Source organism: Zerene cesonia, chromosome 7 (genome assembly GCF_012273895.1).
Source record: "Zerene cesonia ecotype Mississippi chromosome 7, Zerene_cesonia_1.1, whole genome shotgun sequence".
NCBI lineage: Eukaryota > Metazoa > Arthropoda > Insecta > Lepidoptera > Pieridae > Zerene > Zerene cesonia.
Genome location: NC_052108.1, coordinates 775,493 through 797,565, shown reverse-complemented (window position 1 = coordinate 797,565; position 22,073 = coordinate 775,493). Strand labels below are relative to the sequence as shown.

General features: G+C 34.3%; 1 protein-coding gene across 2 annotated transcripts in view; it reads right to left on the bottom strand.

Annotated features, from left to right (window-relative positions):
• Positions 1-599: 599 nt before the first annotated feature.
• LOC119840883 (protein trapped in endoderm-1) overlaps positions 600-22,073 on the bottom strand; it is a 39,686-nt gene continuing 18,212 nt past the window's right edge. The window contains exons 3-7 of one of the 2 annotated variants that reach the window (XM_038367659.1): positions 18,131-18,263; positions 15,530-15,643; positions 7,702-7,804; positions 2,651-2,865; positions 600-1,912 (exon numbers count right to left, since the gene is read on the bottom strand). In XM_038367659.1, coding sequence (XP_038223587.1) covers positions 1,534-1,912; positions 2,651-2,865; positions 7,702-7,804; positions 15,530-15,643; positions 18,131-18,263 — 944 coding nt within the window. In that variant the 3' untranslated portion in view covers positions 600-1,533. The remainder of the gene's footprint in view (positions 1,913-2,650; positions 2,866-7,701; positions 7,805-15,529; positions 15,644-18,130; positions 18,264-22,073) is intronic. The other variant, XM_038367660.1, reaches the window with a different exon arrangement.

The following is a 22,073-nucleotide window of genomic DNA, read 5'->3' as shown; positions in this document are numbered from 1 at the left end:
ATCAAGCGTGACGACGTATGACATCTGCCTGCTCGCATTTGGCCACTGTGGGTGATTATGGTATGAACTCTCAAAGGGACCCGTGTCCTACCAGTGGGAACATGGGATATGGGGCGATGATGATGATGATGAAATAAGTGCTCATTTATAATTTTTGGAAAGTAGGAGACCGGAGACCGGAAGCCCGTTTCCTTTCGTTCATCCGTCCCAGTCCATTCCTTCTTTCTAGTCGTTAATCCATTCCTTTTTCCTTATCCCAAAAAAGCGGGCAGCGCATTCGCAGAGGGCCAACCTTTGCGAATGTTCATGGGCGGTGGTGATCGCTTACCATCAGGTGAACCACCAGCTCAGTTGCCCGCTATGACATAAAAAAAAAGTAAAATAATACGCGCTTTATTCGCCCAAAATTATTTATTCACTTTGGTGTAATAATTGAGAGTACAATAAATTATAAAAAATTCACTAATTTATTACATTTTCATGTGTCATTGAATAATTTTCTATATTCGAGGTGAATAACAATAATTATGCCTAGAAAAAATGCAGATTATTTTAAAATAATTGACTTTTCCAGTTCAGTCTTATAAAAAAACATATTCTTAGTTATGATCCCATTTTTGGAGTTTACAGTTACAAGATAATGTTTATAAAATATATACGGAAATACAAAGTATTATTTCTTTATAAATTTAACTTATTTTGGGAAGAAATTAAAGACTTCTTAACAGAATTGAAAAAGGTTGTATCTTGACAGCGATATTACAGATAATATTTTACTGTACCAGCGATACAAAGCATAAGGATTAATATTATGATTTAACCACTTTTAAAATTAATTAAAAGTCCCTGATTTCTGAACGTACGAATAAAATCAAACTATGCTAATTTAAGGAATGTATAAAAAAATGCAATGATATCATCTTTGTACATTCTATTCTAATCAGTTTGTATTGTATTTTTCTTAATTTTTAAAGAGTTGTATAATAATAATCAATATAATAATCATTTTTTTAAACAATTAAGGTACATAATTTTTCTACGATTTTTATTTATTTTCAAAATGCCAGTAAAATATCTTAAGCGACACTTACACTAAATAACTTACTCTAAAATCTTATAACAGATCAATGCTAATTACATAGATTATACAAACCCCAATAAATTGAATATAAATTAAATAACTTACAAACTTTGGTGCGTTTACGATTATATATTAATATTTACAAATTAAATTACAGTGATTATATGATACATATATTTACATTTCACAAACACCAGCTGAGCAATGTCCGAAAACACATGATTTCAAAATAGGAGGCATATTTCTTTTTTCAATTATAAAAATTAACGTTTCAATACAGCATCGCTAGCACAAGTTAATTGTAATTATGACATTTCATTTCGCAAAATGACCGTTTAAAAAAATAGGCTCCCTTTTTTTAAATTTACATTCTTGCCACATTTATAGTTCAAAAAAACCCACAGTCTACACTGATATTTGGTAAACGTCACTTTTGACATAACCTCAAAACATTATAATTTCGTTGGTTTTTCCTTAACCGCGTTTCGTTTTTCGATGTAATGCGGCGAATTAGACGAGTGGCCCACAGTCCGACTGCCCCACGTCGTTTTCCGCGCTACCGGATTGTTTTTGCACATTTTCAATAGATTTCCATACGCGGCTCTATATTGTCTATTTGTTGCGGCATATATCAATGGATTCATGACGCTGGACGCCCAAGCCAAAATGGACGCTATTACGTGCAGCCAAGGGTATCGAATGCTATCATCGGCTACGTTCATAATCATGAGGGGGAGGAAGCAAGCAAGGAAACACAAGAATATTGTTAACATTAGAGTTGTAAGGCGGGAGTCTTCCTCTTTTTCTTTCGCTGTTTGGCCGCTTAGTTTGCTGTGAACAAAGATTAGCCATTAAAATAAAATTAAATCATACATCAATATGTGGACAGTCTTTTGTGGACTAAATTTCGTAATAATAATGATATCCTTTATTGGGCATAGTCAGTATAACAAAAGTACAGTATTTTGGTCCCCAAAATTGGACAGCCTATATCTTGAGGACCACCTGGATCTAGATAGCCTGTTAGTGGAGCCTGTAATTTCACTACTTACGTCAAGTAGAAATTCAGGCTTTTTCGATTATTATTAATACTAATAATAGGTTAAGTTACTAATATAATATGTACCTGCTAGAGATTTTTCATGCATACTGACGTAAAGACCGTTTTATAGAAGCTAATATGGCAAATTTCAGTTAAATATTATTTTCATGCTTTAATACATTATACATATAATAGAATCTTCTGAATTTAAAATTTAAACAACAAACGTTTCAGCCAGCTATGTCGTTTAGTCCTGAACTAGATGGAGTCGTTATATAATGTTAGGAAATATTGATGTTAGGATTTATTCATCTTTAATTTCTCACATATACACACAATACATTATTTTCGATACAATGTATTACAATGCGGATTTCTCGAAAGCGTATTTTAGCAATGAAATACTCTTTCGCCAACCACTGGAAACAGCGAAGCTCATTTATAATTTAGAATTTCAACCCCCCCTTTCCCTAACAGAAAAAGCTATACAACAGCCGACAGTTTTTAGTATGAACATGCATACACACCCACATACACACCTCCGTCCTTCCAGCTTCCGCTTGCTCTCTCTCACTCGCCAGTAGATACACGAATAGGATACAATAATCACGAGGCAGGGTAGCGCAAAGCCGAACACGAAGAGATACTTTTTGGGACTCCGCCCGTCTTTCGGGAGTATCGTGCACGAGAACGTATTTTCGTCTAACCCGAGCTGGCCCCACACGCCGAGCAGAGGTGGCACCTGTAAGAGTGTTCTGATAGAGAATCGATTTAAGAACTGTTGAGACGGGCATGTCTAAAAGTTCCAAGACTTGAGTAATTAAATTATTTATCAAGTTATACAATATATGCTATTCACACGATTTTTTAAACTTCACCTGTATATTTTAGGTATTTAACTGACTGATGTAGAACCTATTTTGACCGCTATAAGCGAAGAGATTACTCAATACTTTCCTCACCCTTTCCAGTCCATTCCTTCTTTAGCGTTAATACTAACTTTACCTCTTCCCCCATTAGTTTACCATCAGGCGAACCACCAGTTCAGCTCCCCGCTCATGGCATAAAAAAAGGCCTGGATCGGTGACAATACAATAATTTCATGAGTTTAGCTCATTATCCTGATTAGGATTGCCAGGATAAATAATTTCCTTACATATGTATTTTGTATCACAAGTGATCCTAACAATACTTTGCTTTTGTACGCAATAGGCATTTATTTTTTTATAATAATTTTATAAAAAGTTCTGTTATTATATATAAAAAGTGTTGTTGCGCCTCCGACCTAATGTAACAATGAGACGTCTAACCAGTGATGTGACACCAACGTGAGTGACAAGCAAGCGAACCAAATAATTTTCGTTCAATTTGCAATGAGTACTACTTTATTAAATGCTCTTACTCAAATTGTAAACTTAGTTATTTTCATCATCATCAGCCCATATATGTTCCCACTGCTTGGACACAGGCCTCCTATGAGGGTTCAGGCCATAATCCACCACGCTGTCCAAGTGCGGGTTGGCAGATGTCACAAGTCGTCGAACTTTTGATTCTTGGACATGCCGGTTTCCTCACGATGTTTTTCTTCACCGTTCATAAGCAGTGTGATGTTATCCACATGTGCAAATAAATTGAAAATTCAATTTATTTGCCTGCACGCTCGCCCGGTCTCGAACCCCGACTTATCGATATTGAAGTCCGAGGTTCTCACCACTGAGCCACCACTGCTTCATTATTATTAGTTATTTTAGTAAGGAAATTTAATATTAGCATCATTTTACCATTTAGTCGTGTGACTAGAATACATTTTAACACATACAGCTATTAAACAGGATCTAACAATTAAAGTTTACAACTTTCATTCATAAAGTCATAAATTGTTAGGACCTCACTCGATTTAATATGTTAATACCGACACCCACATAGAACAATAGGTTTTTTACTGCGGATATTAGTGCTTCGTATGAATGTAATGTTATCGTTAATTGTTGGTGTACGTTACATATTTAAAACTAGCTTATAAATAATAATACCTAAAAAACGAAATAACACGTGTTTTATAGAGTATAGAACTAAAATAATTTTATCAAATTAGTGTATTGTCATCGTTCGTCAATAAATCAAGAAACTTTTAATGAAATCTGGCATTTTATTTTATTTTTTCAAGCTTTATTAATTTCCACCTTACAATAAATAAATGCATATATATTTTAGTTATACATTTTTTTTTCTTTTTTATTATTATTATTGGCCGTTTATAGTGAGTCAAAATCGACAAAGGCGTCAAATTACATAAGGAATAAAAAATAGTCTGGTTTTCCCACTACGGCTCCCGTTCCTTCAGGCTTTCCGGGATAAAAACTATCCTATGTCCTTTCTCAGGTCTCAAACTATCTCTGTACCAAATTTCATCCAAATTGGTTCAGTAGTTTAGGCGTGAAGCAGAGACAGATAGAGTTAGTTAATCAATTATATTATATTAAGTAGGGATACGTTGTAACTTATAAGAATATTTTTTAAAATGTTGGGAGTAATAAATTCGTGTAGTAGGTGAAAACTACTAAATTTTTTCTTGTGCAAAACGTAGTCGCAGACGGTATTTTTCTTTTTTTTTGTTGAAGTTATTCAATGACGTTTAAATTTATTCATTCTTCTAAATTAAAACGATTAAATACATTTGTACACACAAACATATTTTTTTAGGAATATATAGACACACAGTTTTTTACAATCAAACTCTAGTATACCTCACAAAACAAATAATATTTCCAATAATAATATATGAACGCGTATCCTCTGGACTTGCGCCCGCGCCGTCCCAAAACTGTTTCCTAATTCGGTACAATTAGACATGTATCATACACAGGGAAGTGCAATGACCCAATTCCGACCCTAATCCATAGCACTTGTTGATACGAATGACTATTGTGTGCTTGATTATGTTTAAATTATGATATATGAGATAGTGTGTCAATTATTTGTAACAATCATTATTGGCTTTTGCCCGCGGCTTTGCACGCGTTATAATCGGAGAAGATTAATAGATGTTATTATACATATAAACCATTAGCTGAACTAGGGGACACTAGACTTCATAAGTACTTACTCCCTCCTCACCGCACGAAATACAGCAGAATGCTATTTCACGCCGGTCTTCTGTGGGGGTGTGGTACTTCCCCGGTGCGAGCTGGCCCAATTCGTGCCGAAGCGTGCTCGACTACCACATATATTAGATGATACTAACAGTAGGTATTTATTTATTTTATTTATTTATTTGTTTATTGGTAATCCGTATGTAGTCAGAGTTCTTATTCTATGTAAGTTTTACAATTTCTTTAATAGATATCCTAATTGGAGGTAAATTCAACTGAACGAAAATCATTAAAATCTCATCAGCCATTCTTGAGTTACAGGTGATGTAACATGCCTTTCTCCTATATGTTAAGATTTTTTTCATAAAAGAGTTCAAACAATTATAGTTTAACCTTGCTGTAAGAAATAAACCAAATATGAATGGGACCACACAAGAGGCACGAGCTTTCAAACGAAAACAAAAAAAAAGAGTCGTTTTGATTACCTCCATTTTGAAGTCGGTTGAAGTTACTTTTACATGTATATCATACTAGCTGCGCCCCGCGGTTTCACCCGCGTCAGTCCGTATCCCGTAGGAATATCAGGATAAAAAGTTGTTGTCTATATGTTATTCCAGTTGTCCAGCTATCTACGTACCAAATTTCATTGTAATCGGTTCAGTAGTATTTGCGTGAAAGGGCAACAAAGACACACGCATCCTTACAAACTTTCGCATTTATAATATTAGTAGGATTATGTTTCAATACATTCTACGTCTACGAATATTATGTTTGTTTACATTTCAAATGCATAGTAACATTAATATGAATAATAAAGCAATGAACGATTTCAAACTTCCCTTGTAATATCGTATGTTTGTTTGTGCGTTTGTCTGTTACATGAATTTTAAACATGCGCTTGTGGTGACCATGCATTCATATAGCAGAAGTTAATAAATAAATTAAAGAATATTTAATAAAAATTTTAAGTTTAACTTTAATTTGATTTGTATGCAGCCTTCTGTCCGATGTATTTTATAGTCTATAAACCAGTGATTGAATACGTAAACTTTAAAATGCATTGCATTATATGATGACTGTAGTTTGAGTTGACAATACAAACTGAATTAAAATTTACGACAATATACTTATTTAGAATTCAAATTTAATCAAAGCCATTTATTTACATTTATAATAAATTGCTATCTAATTAGCAAACATTATATTTTGTTAATTAAACAATCCAGCGTAATTATTTAACATTTTACGTATTATACAATGCAAATTTCGCTATTACTCTACAATTAAACCACCATTAAGAACAATGAAAGCTACAATGACTTTATTAAATCCACCAGTGATTTAACACATTCGGTTATAGTTTAGCAAGCAGAGCGTGCTATATGTGAAATTATGTACCGCAGTAATTATCTTTGGGAAAGTTAGAAAGTTCTCTCAATTTGTATAATTAATAATATTTGCATATGTGATGCAAATTCTGCGCTGTATGATATGCAGTTTGTATGATGATAATACTACTTGATGCGGTGAAGGAACACCGGAATGTCAGAGACATAAAAGTTCCGCATTTGGCAAGGGTGGTGGATCACGCTTAAACCCTCATATTTTGGTATTAATTTAATTAATTGATCGGTTCAGTAAAACGCTCCAGATTTTAGCATAATATTAAATATAGATTTTAATAACAATCATTTTGTAATTTTATTATGAAATCTTTAAAAGAATTAGAGAGACTACACGGTTAACCGCTACATTCGTAATTTAAATGTCACGTTAAAACTTTGTAATGAACACGATTAAATTGACAAACACCGTGGTATGAATTATTCATAATTATTTAGAAAGACGTAATGGAAATTGTCCGGAAATGTCAGGAAGTGTGGTGTCCCTATTCACTCATATCAATATGAATGGATCTGTTGTGTATCCTGACGGTTCTACGAAACGTAGATCATACAAACGGACATAATCAAGTTGGGTTGCTTTTAGCTTGGTTTGTATTGTTTTTATTTAAACATGTAGTGCTGGTAATGTTGTATATGTGCTTGGTATAGTGTAGGGGGGTTTAATGGTATATTAAATTCCTTGGGGGATTTACTTTTAAACGAATCTTTTTTATTCATGTTTAGATGTGTTAACAATAAAAAAAAAATATTTATCCACCTCTAAATAAAAGGTTTGATACATTCGGTAGTTAACTTTCGAATTTTCCTAAAGCAACCATTTGGAAATTATATTTTATTAGTTAAGCCATAGTTAGTACGAGCTTTTTATAAATTAATACGTAACCGATTTAAAAGAAGTAAGGGATAAGGATTGATGACGGCAATAAAGGAATGGACTGGGAAAGGAGAAGGAATCGTACCAAAGGTTCCAGCACTCATTGAACGAAACACAGCACTATTTCACGATGATCTTTTATGAGGTTGTGGTACCTTCCTCGGTGCGAGCTGGTCCAAATAATGCTGAAGCGTTAAGAGACTTACCATAAGACCAAAGGAGACCAGCCATATCATGATGAGCTGTATCCATATCTTCGTTGTGGTGTAGATTTGTGAGTACATATCGTAGTATGCTATCAGCGTATATCTGAAAGGAGACGTTACGATATCAAAATGCTGTTTTATTATATTCCTATTAATAAAAAGAATAATTTGAAAACAATACAAAAATAAGTCATGTTTCCAATAACGAGGGGGTTTTGAATTACGGGTTTCTTATTGGTTTTGTTACTTTATATACTTTATAACTCCGTGGTTTTTCAATTCTTCGATTGACGTGATTCGTTATATGTTTGATAGAAAATTGTTGCCACTTGGTCCCTTTTTAGAGTTGCGCTGGTACCTGCCTCACCAGGAACGTTGATGATATTTTTTGTAGAAATTATTTAGTATTGTCATCATCATTATCATCAGCCCATATATGTTCCCACTGCTGGGACACAGGCCTCCTATGAGGGTTCAGGCCATAATCCACCACGCTGGCCAAGTGCGGGTTGGCAGATGTCACATGTCGTCGAACTTTTGATTCTCGGACATGCCGGTTTCCTCACGATGTTTTTCCTTCACCGTTTTAAGCAGTGGTGATGTTATCTACATGCGCAGATAAATTGAAAAATCAATTTATTTCTTGCACGCTCGCCCGGTCTCGAACCCCGACTTATCGATTTTGAAGTCCGAGGTTCTCACCACTGAGCCACCACTCTTTAGTATTGTAATACATTTTTATTCAAGCTTTAAGCTATAATAGGAATTTCGCGCTATGGCTATTTCTATGTGAGCACAGTGCGCTGCAAGTTATATTTTCAATGAAAGAAAATATAACAATTAAAAATGTATATTTCCACAAAAACTATAAAATATATACAACTCATGTTTACAAACACGAGGGGGTTCTGAATTTAACTGTTTTCATTTGGGTTTTGCTACTTTATAACCGCTTGACGCTATTCGGTATATGTCTGATAGACTGTTATCATTTGGTCCCATTTTAGAATTCGCAGGGTGTGTAGTGTCTTTAGTAGAAGATATTTTGTTTTGTAATATACAGTTTTATTAACGCTTTAAGCTACAATGTGTATTTCTGTTATGTATTTCTGTATGTATTTCTGTTGAGCGTACACTTTCACAAAGCATTTTCACGTTGTGTAACGAAACTCTTACATAAACGCACTGTAGAGATTAAGCTTTATTATCATCCAATTACGGTGGAAGCACGTCCCTTCCGCATACATAAAAGACATTACAAAGATTGAGGTGAAGACGCCACTTGCCACTATATGAGTCTTATCTTATCGTCAATAAACAGACATTTTCCCACGGCTCGAGTGCTTTTTAATACCGATAAGCTTAGTGATTGCGAGAATTTAAATTTAAAATTGCAAACGGATTTGGTGTGCGTCTGTTTTCGTGCGTTTATTGGCGGGAAGATTTTTGAGTTTTATTTTTATCGGTTTATGTTGAATGACTTAGCCCTCTTCGGGAAAGCTGAAGATGTTATTGGTGTAGGAAATTAACTAAAAATCATTCTTCGGTCGAATTTCTTTATCAAGATGTCGATAATAACATAACCTACTTTAAAAGTCAACACGTTTAATGTATTCTGCAAACTGAGCAGAAAAATTGTTTTGATAATTTCGCCTCTTGGTAAAATCTATGTTTATATACTATTATTAAATCTATTTCAAGTTAAATAAGTTAAATCATTACGAAACAAACGATCCACATACATTCGAATGATTTTTACTAAAATTACGAAGCTGACTGTGCATATTTTAAAACTTATGTATTTCCATTCACACATTTCTGTTGAATTTGTTAATTATCAAAATTTCACTACAGTTATACGAAATTGTATATTCTGTATGTAGAAATAAAACATATTTTCATGGTTTACATCTAACAGTAGAAGAAGCGAATAGAAATGGATAACCAAACATAATTTCCCAGTACCATAACAGTGTATCATTGATGTAATTCGAGCGAATGGCTTGAAAATCATCCGGTACGCATAAAAAGGTTTTAATAAAACGATTAAAGGGCTCACAACAGTGGCATCTTTGTGCTGCGGCTACTGACCCGACCTCGGCTGGATTTTTATACACTGATATATGTTAGCGTGATATTAATATTTGGACACATATGTATAGCGTTAGATATAAAGGAGTTTAATTTCTTTATAAAATCCAATCATAATTCATACATTAATTTCCCAGTTGATGCAAGTGTCTTGAACTAATTATTATTCAGACTTGAAGATTGAAGTAAATACCTTATTTGAACATATCCTACTAATATTATAAATGCGAAAGTTTGTAAGGATGTGTGTGTGTGTGTGTGTGTGTTGCTCTTTCACGCGAAAACTACTGGTCCGATTGCAATGAGATTTGGTACGTAGATAGCTGGACAACTGGAATAACATATAGGCAACTTTTTATCCCGATATTTCTACGGGAGACGGACTTGCGCGGGTGAAACCATGGGGCGCAGCTGTTCAGCAGTTTTTGCGTGAATGAGCAACAAACACACAGACATTCGCATTTATAATATTAGTAGGATTTATATCTAAGAATAAATAAATAGATACTAAAAATCTTTATTTATCCATACCTTACATTGACATTGCATATATGTGGCTCACAGAATCGCTGTTAGCAAATGTTCGTTAACCATATAAAAAAACACAGTTTTTCTTTATTTCATTATACTTAGTACAACATAAGATTATTTTACTATAAATATACCTATATATACAGCATTTTACGATCGATATGATTACAGCACGTACTTCACAGATTTTCGTTTGATGGGAAGTCGATGAGGGCCATTCATTGGATCAATGATTCGTGTTTGATTTCCTATTGATCATACTCGTTATGATAATAAAATAGTGCAATGGAACCATAAAACAGGATAATTTTAAGTTAAGTCATTATACAAGATTTTGAGCGGCTTTTTACGGTTTTTTGGATGTCTTTATATACACAAATCATATTACCAAAAATTGTTTATGAATATCGGATACATATAAAAATTTTCAAAAATATATGGCAGTTTTTGAGTTAAGTTTACTACTAATATTATAAATGCGAAAGTTTGTAAGGATGTGTGTGTTTGTTGCTCTTTCACGCAAAAAATACAGAACCGATTGCAATGGAATTTAGTATGTAGATAGCTGGACAACTGGAATAACATAAAGGCAACTTTTTATCACGATATTCCTACGGGATATGGACTGACGCGGGTGAAACCGCGGGCGCACCTAGTAAGTAAGACTCCTTACTATTAGACTTTTAGCAGTTAGTATGTATGGATGTTTCGACATGCGAACATGGTAAGTGTGTGTCTACCAATATCGCACGCAATTAATTCGAGCAGTATTAAAACATTGCTGTTAATTATGGCGAAGTTAAACTAACAATTAGTCTATGGTTAAGAAATTAAAAACTTTTTAATGGATTTTAAACGCGATTTATTCATTATATTGGACACTCTCCGTGACCACGCTCGCTGTAAAGTGTTCGGAGGGTAGGGTAGGGTTAATAATATAATGTATAAATTGCGTTTAAAATCCGTTAAAAAGTTTTTAATATCTAAATGTATACTACTCGCGTAAAATCAAACACAAGAAAATACTAGTCTATGGTTTCTTATAAAATATTTATCATAAAGCGGATGGTGTTATGCATTAGTGGATGTAATAATGTGCACGCTTGCACACAACGGATTATTTTTTGTAATATTATAAATAAGGTTAAATAATTATTTTTAACACAAGCAAATCGTCATTAAATTTTTAGGACTAGACACAATTATTATCGGACTACATGGGTGGCACCAGCTTCCGAATATAAAAATAATTATAGAAATCACTTCAGTAGAAGGTAACAAACAAAAAAATAGAGTAAAAATGAGAACTCTCTTTTTTTTTGAAATCGGTTAAAAAAACTAAAATAGACGCTTAAGTAGTACCTAGATACAACTAATTATTTATCTCACTTGCTTTTAAACAGAGTATATTCGTTAGGATGTAAGATAGACTCTTGATTTTTAATCAACTATCCTTGATAGGTGTATAAGGTCTGAATGAACATTCCTTTAAAATAGAGTCTGCAAAATGTGGTGTGTGAAAAAAATGTGGTGGTGTTAAATAAACATTATTTTTTTCTTTCTTTCTTCTTTCAAAATTGTTATGGATTTGATGAAAATGAAGAAATTGGGATCTAATGATTAAACGGCTCTCCTCATTAGTAAATATATATTGTCAACCGACTTCAAAAAAAGCTGGAGTTTCTGAATTCATGTTTCCGAATTCACATCGGTCGAACGGATTTTGACAATTTTTATTTCCTCCCGTGCTAAAGCATATTTTATATCCGGAAGTTCTAAATGTCCAATCAGATCCTAAATAATACAAAAAATGTACGCGTTCCAGACACTTCCTCGTTTCTTCCAAGTAGGTTTATAAATATCGATTGTGCATTCATAAAATATACTAAGTACAATAAAATAGTAACGAATCATACTTGTACACTTAAATAATTCGTAGCAAACAAATGGCCATATTGCTTGAACCTTTGAACGCGGAGTAATTAATTTGAGGACAATACCCTCTCGTGCTCGAGTGGAGCGTTTAATGAAATTAGTATTCAATTAATATGCGGGACCCTTTATGTGGACTCGATTTATTTGATTCAAAATTATGGAATTATCGGGCTGCGGAGTATAGGTGACTTTCTTTTGTTTATGTGATGGCGGGAACCGGATCTGGTGGTTCGCCTGATGGTAAGCGATCGCCCATGAATATAAGAGTATAAAATATATAGTATCTACGAATGCATTGCCCGCTTTAGGGGGTAGGAATGATGCAAGAAGGAGTGGACTGTGAAGGGCGAGGACAAGGAAACGGGCCTGCGGCTTCCACACTCACCGTACGAAACACAATAGCTTGCTACTATTTCAGGCCGATCTTCTGTGGGGGTGCGGTATTACCCCGGTGCGAGCTGGGCCAATTCTTGTCAAAGCGTGCCCGACTTCCACATTAGAAAACAATTTAAAAACTTTACCTACGATTATAGCGTAAGGCCTGCAATGGACCTTAAGCCTCTAAATGTTCATGGGCGGTGGTAGCGCTTACCATCAGGCGACCCACCAGCTCCATTGCCGGCTGTGACATAAAAATATAAATAAAATAATTTATCAATTTGATAAAAAAAATCAATCATACCTAACATAAACTTCTTACTTGTATAAATTATTTGCTAATTGTTAATTGTTTTAGCCGAACTTGCTTAGTGCGTAAATCGAACAATTGATTTGCTTAAAAGCAATTTCTAATGATGTCAGGCCTGTTGACGGCATTTCGTACGCGTGTATATAAACTACATATTCTGCTTCCATAAAAAGTCGTAGCCATCTTCTCTTTCGTTTCGAAATTGTATGAAAATAATATACTTCTACTGTTTAACAGGGATCCCCATCCAGGGATATTACAAAACAATAGGCCAATATTTACGTGCGGTATAATTCACTTTCCAGAAACTAATGGAACAATTGTCTATTTTGTCTTTGAAAACCTAGTTTAAATACATTCAATTTATAAAACCCATTTTGTATAGGCTAGCTGGTGAATGCTGAAACTGTATGGAAATATTATAATTCATTTGTATTCGCTCCTTTCCTTAATACCTTTCCGAATTTTGACGAAAATCAAGGGCTTGTTACTAAGCCAGTATGTTTTATGACTTTTTATTTATATGAGTGAGTTCAATCGAGGCCCTCACAACTATAACGCTCTCATATAGTAACACTATTTATCATCAGTTATATTAACATTCGTATCAAAGAGTTAAATTTGCCACTTGCTTAAAATATCACTGATTTCTATCTGACTATTTCACATGTTGACATATATCATCATGCATATTTTATTTTGTTATTTTTATTAGAGAAACACACCTTATAAATATACAAACACAAAAATTATTTGTCTGTATGTCTGTCAGATACAATAGAACAGACCACGCTGTGAAACTGGTCGTTAGTATTGTAAATTTGTAATCTATGACCACTAGAGTGTCCATTCATCCGTGGCCATACTCCACTTTCCCAATAGATTTTTACGATTCACTTGTTCACTGAGAAGCAATCCCGTTTTATTGCGTGCACTGCTTATGTTTTATTCCTTCCGGGTGCTGAGTGGGACGGAACGTAATCCTCAACAAATCTGACGTTTACAGCGTTCCACTTTTGTTATGTATGGTTTTATAATCTGTGGGTAGGAGTGAAACACTTAACGACAGGTTTAAAATGCGATTTATTTATAGTTATGTCGGTTTCCTGTACCTACCTACCTGTACTCCTATTTACACTGGAAAACGGCGCAGACCCACTGCTGGGTGAAGCCATTAACAAAGAGGAATGGATGGTAAGCATCCTTGCACAGAATGTTTTTACATTTATTTTTATAACCTTAATCTTTAAATCGTACTAATATTATAAATGCGAAAGTTTCCAAGGATGTGTGTATTTGTTGCTCTTTCACGCAAAAACTACAGAACCGATTGCAATGAATTTTGGTACGTAGACAGCTGGATAACTGGAATAACATATAGGCAACTTTTTATCCCGATATTTCTTCGGGATACTTACGCGGGTGAAACCGCAGGGCGCAGCTAGTTTGTTATAAACAATAACCTAATTAATCGTGAGCAGAGCCGGGGTAACCATAAATATTTTTATTTTAAATGAAAGTTGGCAAAGGAGCTGGTTGGTCAACAGTTGCAGAGGCCTTACATCTCAAATAATAAGTTTTGCCAACTTTTTGGAAAGGAAAAAAGATAGGACATGGAGGCCTATGTCTTTTTCCTTACCCGATTTGTAGTTAATGTTACAAATACTTTTCTAAAGAACTAATTGCTTACTTTCAGGAAAAATATTGTTTCGTATGCAACATAATAGTTTTTAGCATAATTAGTTTTTTCATCGGCAAATTACTTAGTTATTGTTATGAGAGCAACTTTAAAGGACACGACAATATCGTCATAATGATCACTCGGTTTATTGTAACTGATCAGCTGTTGTGAAATATTGTGTAATTCTTCATGAATTTAACAGTCATGTCAGTGACCTGGGGGCATACCGCCACCTTTTCCAAAACAATCTTATTGCCGAAACGTTTTGTTGAAGGCAGAAAATAATCTGTCTCTAATTATCGTGACGTCTTAAAGCAGTACCAAATCCAGAGTCAGAAAAGGACAAAGGTATATAAATCGTCTAGCCCCATCACTTTCCCAGACTGGTATTAGTACTGCTTTGTAATATCTGTATGTGTTTATGAGAGACCGTGTTCAATAACGATTTTAGATAAATATATGTACCATGTATCGTTCGAAATATCTATCCTACTAATATTATAAATGCGAAAGCTTGTAAGGATGTGTGTGTGTTTGTTGCCCTTTCATGCAAAAACTACTGATCCGACTGTAATGAAATTTGGTACGTATGCAGCTGGACAAGTGGAATAACATGTAGGCAACTTTTTATCCCTATATTCCTACGGGATACGGACTGACGCGGGTGAAACCGCGGGGCGCAGCTAGTATAATATTAATTATCAAACGATTTCAAAAAAGGATACCGATACTGATTTTTATGATTCTTTATTTGAAAGCTGGTGCCTGTTATATAGTCCTATTAAAATTTGATCTAGTTCTGCGAATTTGAAGGCAGTTCAATTTTTGTTATATATAATTATTCGTTCAATCTTATCACATAGTTTTGACATTGTATAATAATTAAAGCGATAAATGTTTACCTGTTGATTGTGATAGCGACCATAGATAGTAGTGATACCGCTTCATTTCCATAGAAGACAAAAGCGAACATTTGGCAGAGTCTCGGTCCCAACACCCATTCTTGTTTGATGTACCTGTCGAATGAAACATAAACAATTCATCATCATCAGTTCATATATATAGGAGGCTTATGTCAGATACGTTCCCACTGCTGCGACATAGGCGACCTATGAGGGTTCAGGCCATAATCCACCACGCTGGCCAAGCGCAGGTTGGCAGATGTCACATGTCGTCGAACTTTTTGATTCTTGGACATGCCGGTTTCCTCACGAGGTTTTCCTTCACCGTTTTAAGCAGTGGTGCATTTTTCAATTTATTTCCTGCACGCCCGCCCGGTCTCGAACCAAGACGATTTATCGATTTTGTAGTCCGAGGTTCTCTCCACTGAGCCACTACTGCTTATATACTATTTAATGAATACAATTCAATATATTTAATAATTGGTAACCTAATCTAGTACTAACATAAGAGATTTATAAGAAGAGTTTTTAATTTTGTTTATTTTTGTTTCATAGGGAATATTTGTTATTTGGTTTCATTTCAGTATCCTAGACACCTCCTTCCCCAGAAACGCCAGTGATTTTAGTGTGGTTTATTTGTTTGTTGTATTTTTTTTTTTTATTATTTTAATGTTTCCCATTCTGTCGCTGTTACATGCCATGTACATCAATAATAAGTGAAAAAAAAAGACGGGGAAAACCGACTCTAACGTCACCCACATATATACCATAGAGACATAAAACACTAAGAAACCATAGTTAATCTATCTGTTTTAACGCATGTCGAAACAATTATGAACAATAATATTTTGATAGCGGCGCACGCGCACGACAGATGCGCGGGTCGCGTCAAATTTCACATTGTATGGAATGCACATGGTTCCGTGAAGCGTGGCGCAATTGAGTTATTAACAATGTTTGTTTGGATTATGAGTATGAATGATTCTTGTGCTGATAGGATATAGGGAATTTATTCCACTACATATCAGGTATAAAGCAAAGTTGCTTCCCGAGTCTGTTCCTATGTATTTTTGTATGCTTAGATGTTTAAAACTACACAACGGATTTTGATGAGGGTGTTTTAATTGATAAAGTGAATCAATAGGAAGGCTCATATGTATAAGTAGCGGCCCGCCCCGGCTTCGCCCGTGGTACCTACTGAAAGAATTTTTCAAATCTGACCAGTAGTTCCTGAGATTAGTGCGTTCAAACAAACAAACTCTAAAGCTTTTTGATATTAGTATAGTATAGATAATCTATTAAGTCACTCTGAATTTAAAGCGTGCGAAGCCGAGCTCATGCTGCTAGCAAAAAGTACTAGTATAAATTATGATCAATACGTCTCGCAGTATCATCTGTCGTTTTATTCATTTGATGTTTATGCCTATCACGGAACAAAAAGACACTAGTCACTTACAATTATGACAATTTACAACTATATCTTATACCTTTAAACGAGCAATTCTTGTATATATATATATATATATATATATATATATAATATATATATATATATAATTGGAATCTCGGAATCGGCTTCAACGATTTTCATGAAATTTAGTATATAGGGGGTTTCGGGGGCGATAAATCGATCTAGCTAGGAATATTTTTTAGAAAATGTCATATTCGTGTATTATTCGTGTTTTTTTCCTGACATCTATTGGTGAATAATAATACTATTGCTTCGTAGATAGCTGGACAACTGAAATAACACATAGGCACTTTTTATACCGATATTCCTACGGGATACGGACTTACGCGGTTTCAACCGCGGGTCACAGCTAGTGTCTAATTATTATGTATTTTTTGTATGCCGTTTTCATAATTAAACATAGACCTACTTACGAAACCTTTTCCCCTGTCAAATATTGTATGAAGTTCAATAGATACCATTTTGACACAGGTAATAAGTAAATATAGGATAACAAAAATACCATTTATTTTAATATTTATGTTGATTCATTTTTAAAATCAAATGAGCGAGCAACCCACTGACTGCCTTATTGGGTTCATACGGACATTATTTTACATGCGTATGCGCATATAGTGATATTTAAATATAAAACATTAAAATGATTATTAAAACGGCAAACTACAGCCGGATTTGCTGGTTATGGTATCGATTGCTACTACCTGTCTTCCCATATTTTAATTTCGACTTTGTATTTAATGACATATATTAAATACTAAGTGCATATTTATTTGCAGATTCTAGCAATTCTGTATTGCTCTATGAAGATCTGATTTTTGTGTGTAGGTATTTCGGATATTTTCAACAGACGTCTCAAACATTAAGGACGACTCAATTCGACTGAGTTCTTTTTGTTTTTTTTTTTTGCTTTTGATATCAGTAACTAGGTGGGTTTTCAACTGATTGACGATTTTTTTTTTGAGTTTGATAAGAAATCGTTGCCATTTAGTTCCATTGCAATTTCGACCTCCTGGGGACGTCAATGACCTTATTTGTAGACAAGAATTATAATTGAGACTGTATGTAGGCAGGGACACAAAAAATTTTAAATAACTTTCATCATTTAAAATGACTTAAGCTAAATAACTTACCGACTGGCCGTCAGTGGCAGGTTGATACTGCAGAAGAGCAAGTCAGAGACGCACAGGGAAAGCACGAACATTGTGGTCACGTGGCCGCGCAGCTTCGGGTGCATCAGTAGTGCTACTGTGGTTATCAGGTTGCCTGAAATATATTTATTGTTTATAAATTATATTTAAATTTATTTGACCGGAGATAGGGAAATTGAGGCAGCGAATTGTATGATACAAAACAGGTCGGTAAGGACTCAGTAAATCAACGGTAATGTAGGAACAGAAATATGAAAAGGTAACACAATTAAGGAGCAATCGTCTCCCATTGACCCTGTTGGATAAGTTCATTGGCTTCTAGGAAATTTTATTAAAAATGTTTGATAAATAATAATAGATGATAACAATTTCATCTGTGCTACTTGATAAAGGCGGCTTTCAAATGTTATAATTTTAAAATCAATCGAGTGGATTTTGACAGACAAAAACCATCTTTGAATAAATTTACTCAGAAAGGGTTTCTTACACTTTGATTGCTTCAACGTTTATGACGTTGAAGAGGTTGTCAAATTCAGTAATAAGCCTGGAGTAATCGGAAGTTTGGTATTTCCATTGCAATGTCTAATGTGATATTCTTCGTAAGTATAGTTTTTATCTGTTAGTTTCTACAACTAACAGAAGCTTCTATAAATAGCTGTTAGAATTTACATGATCATATTAGGCCTTTTGTTTATTTGCGAAAACTGACGATGATGTCCTCCTGACCGAATTCGAGCAAACGATCAAAGCCAACTGCGCAGAATAAATTATAGTGCAATATTAAACAAGTTTATTTGTGTTTTTGGAACTATTTATAGTTTATATTTCATACAAAGTTTTACGTTAATGGTTTAACATAAAGATGCGATTATATATGAATTTTACGAATAAATCAAAGTTAACTCCAAAATCCAAATACACCTAAGATAGATCCTTATACATTTTTGTCCATTATAAATTTAATTTGACTCCAAAAATACACGAGTAAAGATATTATTTTAGGGTACTATCGCTCAATTAGAAACTCGTCTATTAGCTAAAACATCGTATCGATTTAATTCGTATAAGTGGTGGTCTGGCCACTCGATTACCTACAGTACGACTGGCGCCGGGTTATGTGAAATTATATTTATCAACTGTACCTACCTACATTACCCGCGACTTCGTTCGACAGTTGTCGTGAGACCATGTAATTTTTTTTTTTATGTCAGAGCGGGCAACTGAGCTGGTGGTTCGCCTGATGGTAAACGATCACCACCGCCCATGAACATTCGCAGAAGCTTAGACCTCTGAGAATGCGCTGCCCGCTTTTAAGGGATAAGGGATGAGGAAAGGATTTATGAATGGAAAGAAGGAATGGACTGGGAAAGGCTAGGAGAAGGAAATAGGCCATATCGGTAAGGTGGTAGGTGGTAGACATCGAAGGTGTTTTGATGTTGGAAATGGTGGGAAAATGGGTGCAGGTAGTTCGCAAACAACGATTTTTGTATGACAAAGACATGTAACATGTTAGTGTCCCCGTGACCACGCTCGCTGTAAAGTGTTCGAAACGTCGGATTAAATCATATAATGAAATAATCGCGTTTAAAATCCGTTAAAAAGTCTTTAATTTCTAAATGGTGGGAAAAATTGTTTGTGTAGGTATGTGAAAATATAAAGTGTTATTTAACTTTGTGAGCATAGTCCCTTAGAATATGTTAAACAAACTTCAGCTATTCATTAAACTTAAACTTATAATCACGAGTTTAAGCATCGTCAAAAAGGTCTTCAACTCCATACCAACTTATCCATATAAGTTAGTTAGTAGGAGTTGTTCATGATATGAGATTTCCTTAAGTCATCTACACCTTGTAAAGGGTTGACTACAAGGCATCGAAGTTTGTTCTATACAAATTAAGAACAAATGAAGAGATATTACTATTATTATTACAAAGCTCTGATTTTTCACATCCTCTTAAACCTTAAAGTATTCCCGTACAAACAATCTTCATATAAGTACTAGCTGCGCCCCGCAGTTTCACCCACGTAAGTCCGTATCCCGTACGAATATCGGGTCTAAAAGTTGCCTATATGTTATTCCAGTTGTCCAGCTGCCAACGTACCAAATTTCATTGCAATAGTTTTAGTAGTTTTTGCGTGAAAGAGCAACAAACACACACACATCGTATCGTATTTATAATATTAGTAGGATTAGTAGGATAAATAAATAAATATTAGTAGGATAATAGGATAGTAGGATAGGATAGGATAGGACAGTTAGAAGGATTTTCTTTCCGCACGAGATTATGAATGGTTTAAGAATAACATATTTTTGCAATCTTTATAACGTATTGCGAACCGTCTCATTAATGACGCCAGTTGTCACCATTTGACTGATTACGTCCGGGTCGATGAACTTAAAAATAATAATTATTTTTTAATTTATAATTGGTCCTTTCAAAATCATGTGTATATTTAAATTGTTAATTGAATGCAAATGTTCGTAAGCATTGCGTTTATGAAATTTATAGATCAAAATATAAGGAAACACAATATAAGGAGACTGGCAATATTGCGAGATAATAGGTAGGTAGGGTTGTAATAATATGAAATGCCACTATATATTTGCCTACTATAGAGTTTGGCATTACTCAGTCAATTTTTTAAACGATGATCTATTTTTTGAATTGTGTACCTTTAAAACGCCTTTTTACGCAATTAAGGGCAGAATATTACGAATGTACAAAGAGAAATATATGTATAGTAAAAATTAAGGTTATTCTTTAAAACTTTGAAGTTTCGGGTTGAAGTGAACATACGTCGTATTATAAGCATGGACAAAAATACCATATAGTATTAGCTGTTATCTAAATTTCTGGACATTTATCTCAACTTATAGGGTGAATGTGAACATAGCACCCCAATATTACCGTAACGAATAATTTATTGTATATTAAGTTGCGTTTCGCTCCAACGACCCCAAAACGCATCTATCGATTGGGGCATTTACAAATTATTTATCTGTATTTGGTGGGGTGTTAATAAGTGTTAATATATTGGAAGACTCAATGTTATTGTATATCTACATATAGGTAAACTTTATTATATTCAATTTGTAGTTTATTTATTTATATCATAAAGAGGTTACTTTTGTGTGTCTGTAACGTTTATACGCAAAAACTGTTGGTCCGATTTTAAAAATTCTTTCACTATTGAGGCTTTATATCATAGGCTATGTACTAAGGGTGAAGCCTGGACAAACAGTTAGTTACTCGTATAAATAAAGAATAAAAAGTCTTTGCTCGTTACTGGATTTGTCTTACTATCCATCTACTATCAGCAAATGTCTTCTATTCATTCAGTTATAGGGATAAAATTGAATAAATTACACCTATATATTTTCAATTATTTCATTTCAATGCTAAAAAACAAAAAATGAAATTTAACAAAGGCCGCGTTCCATCGATACAATATTGTAATCATTGAAATAATGGTTCATATTGGTTGTGATGGTTCTTAACCATCTCAATAGATGGCGTGGGTGCCCCTGAGGCACATAAAACCGAAAGAGTAGAAGAAATTCGATTTCTGTGGCGGAATCACGGGTAGCTGAGGCTAGGCGTTGCTACGGTATGGCAAAAAGACGCGACCTCGAATCCCGCTTCGTGATCGAATATTTTTAATTTTTTCAAAATTTCTCAAATTACACCTAGATTAATAAAGGAGTTACTGAACTCAACTAGTTATCTATTCACCTACAACTGATATTGTATTTTTGAAGTGAAACTTCTTTATAGACTACAGGCCCATATAGAAAAAATTACGGGTCATTTGAACCACCAGGTGACCTATCTAGAACGATATAAGCGCATAAAATAATAAGATTCAGCACTATGCCGTCACTTGTAAGCTGTCCAACTGAGTGCAGGTGAGAATTCAAAAGTAC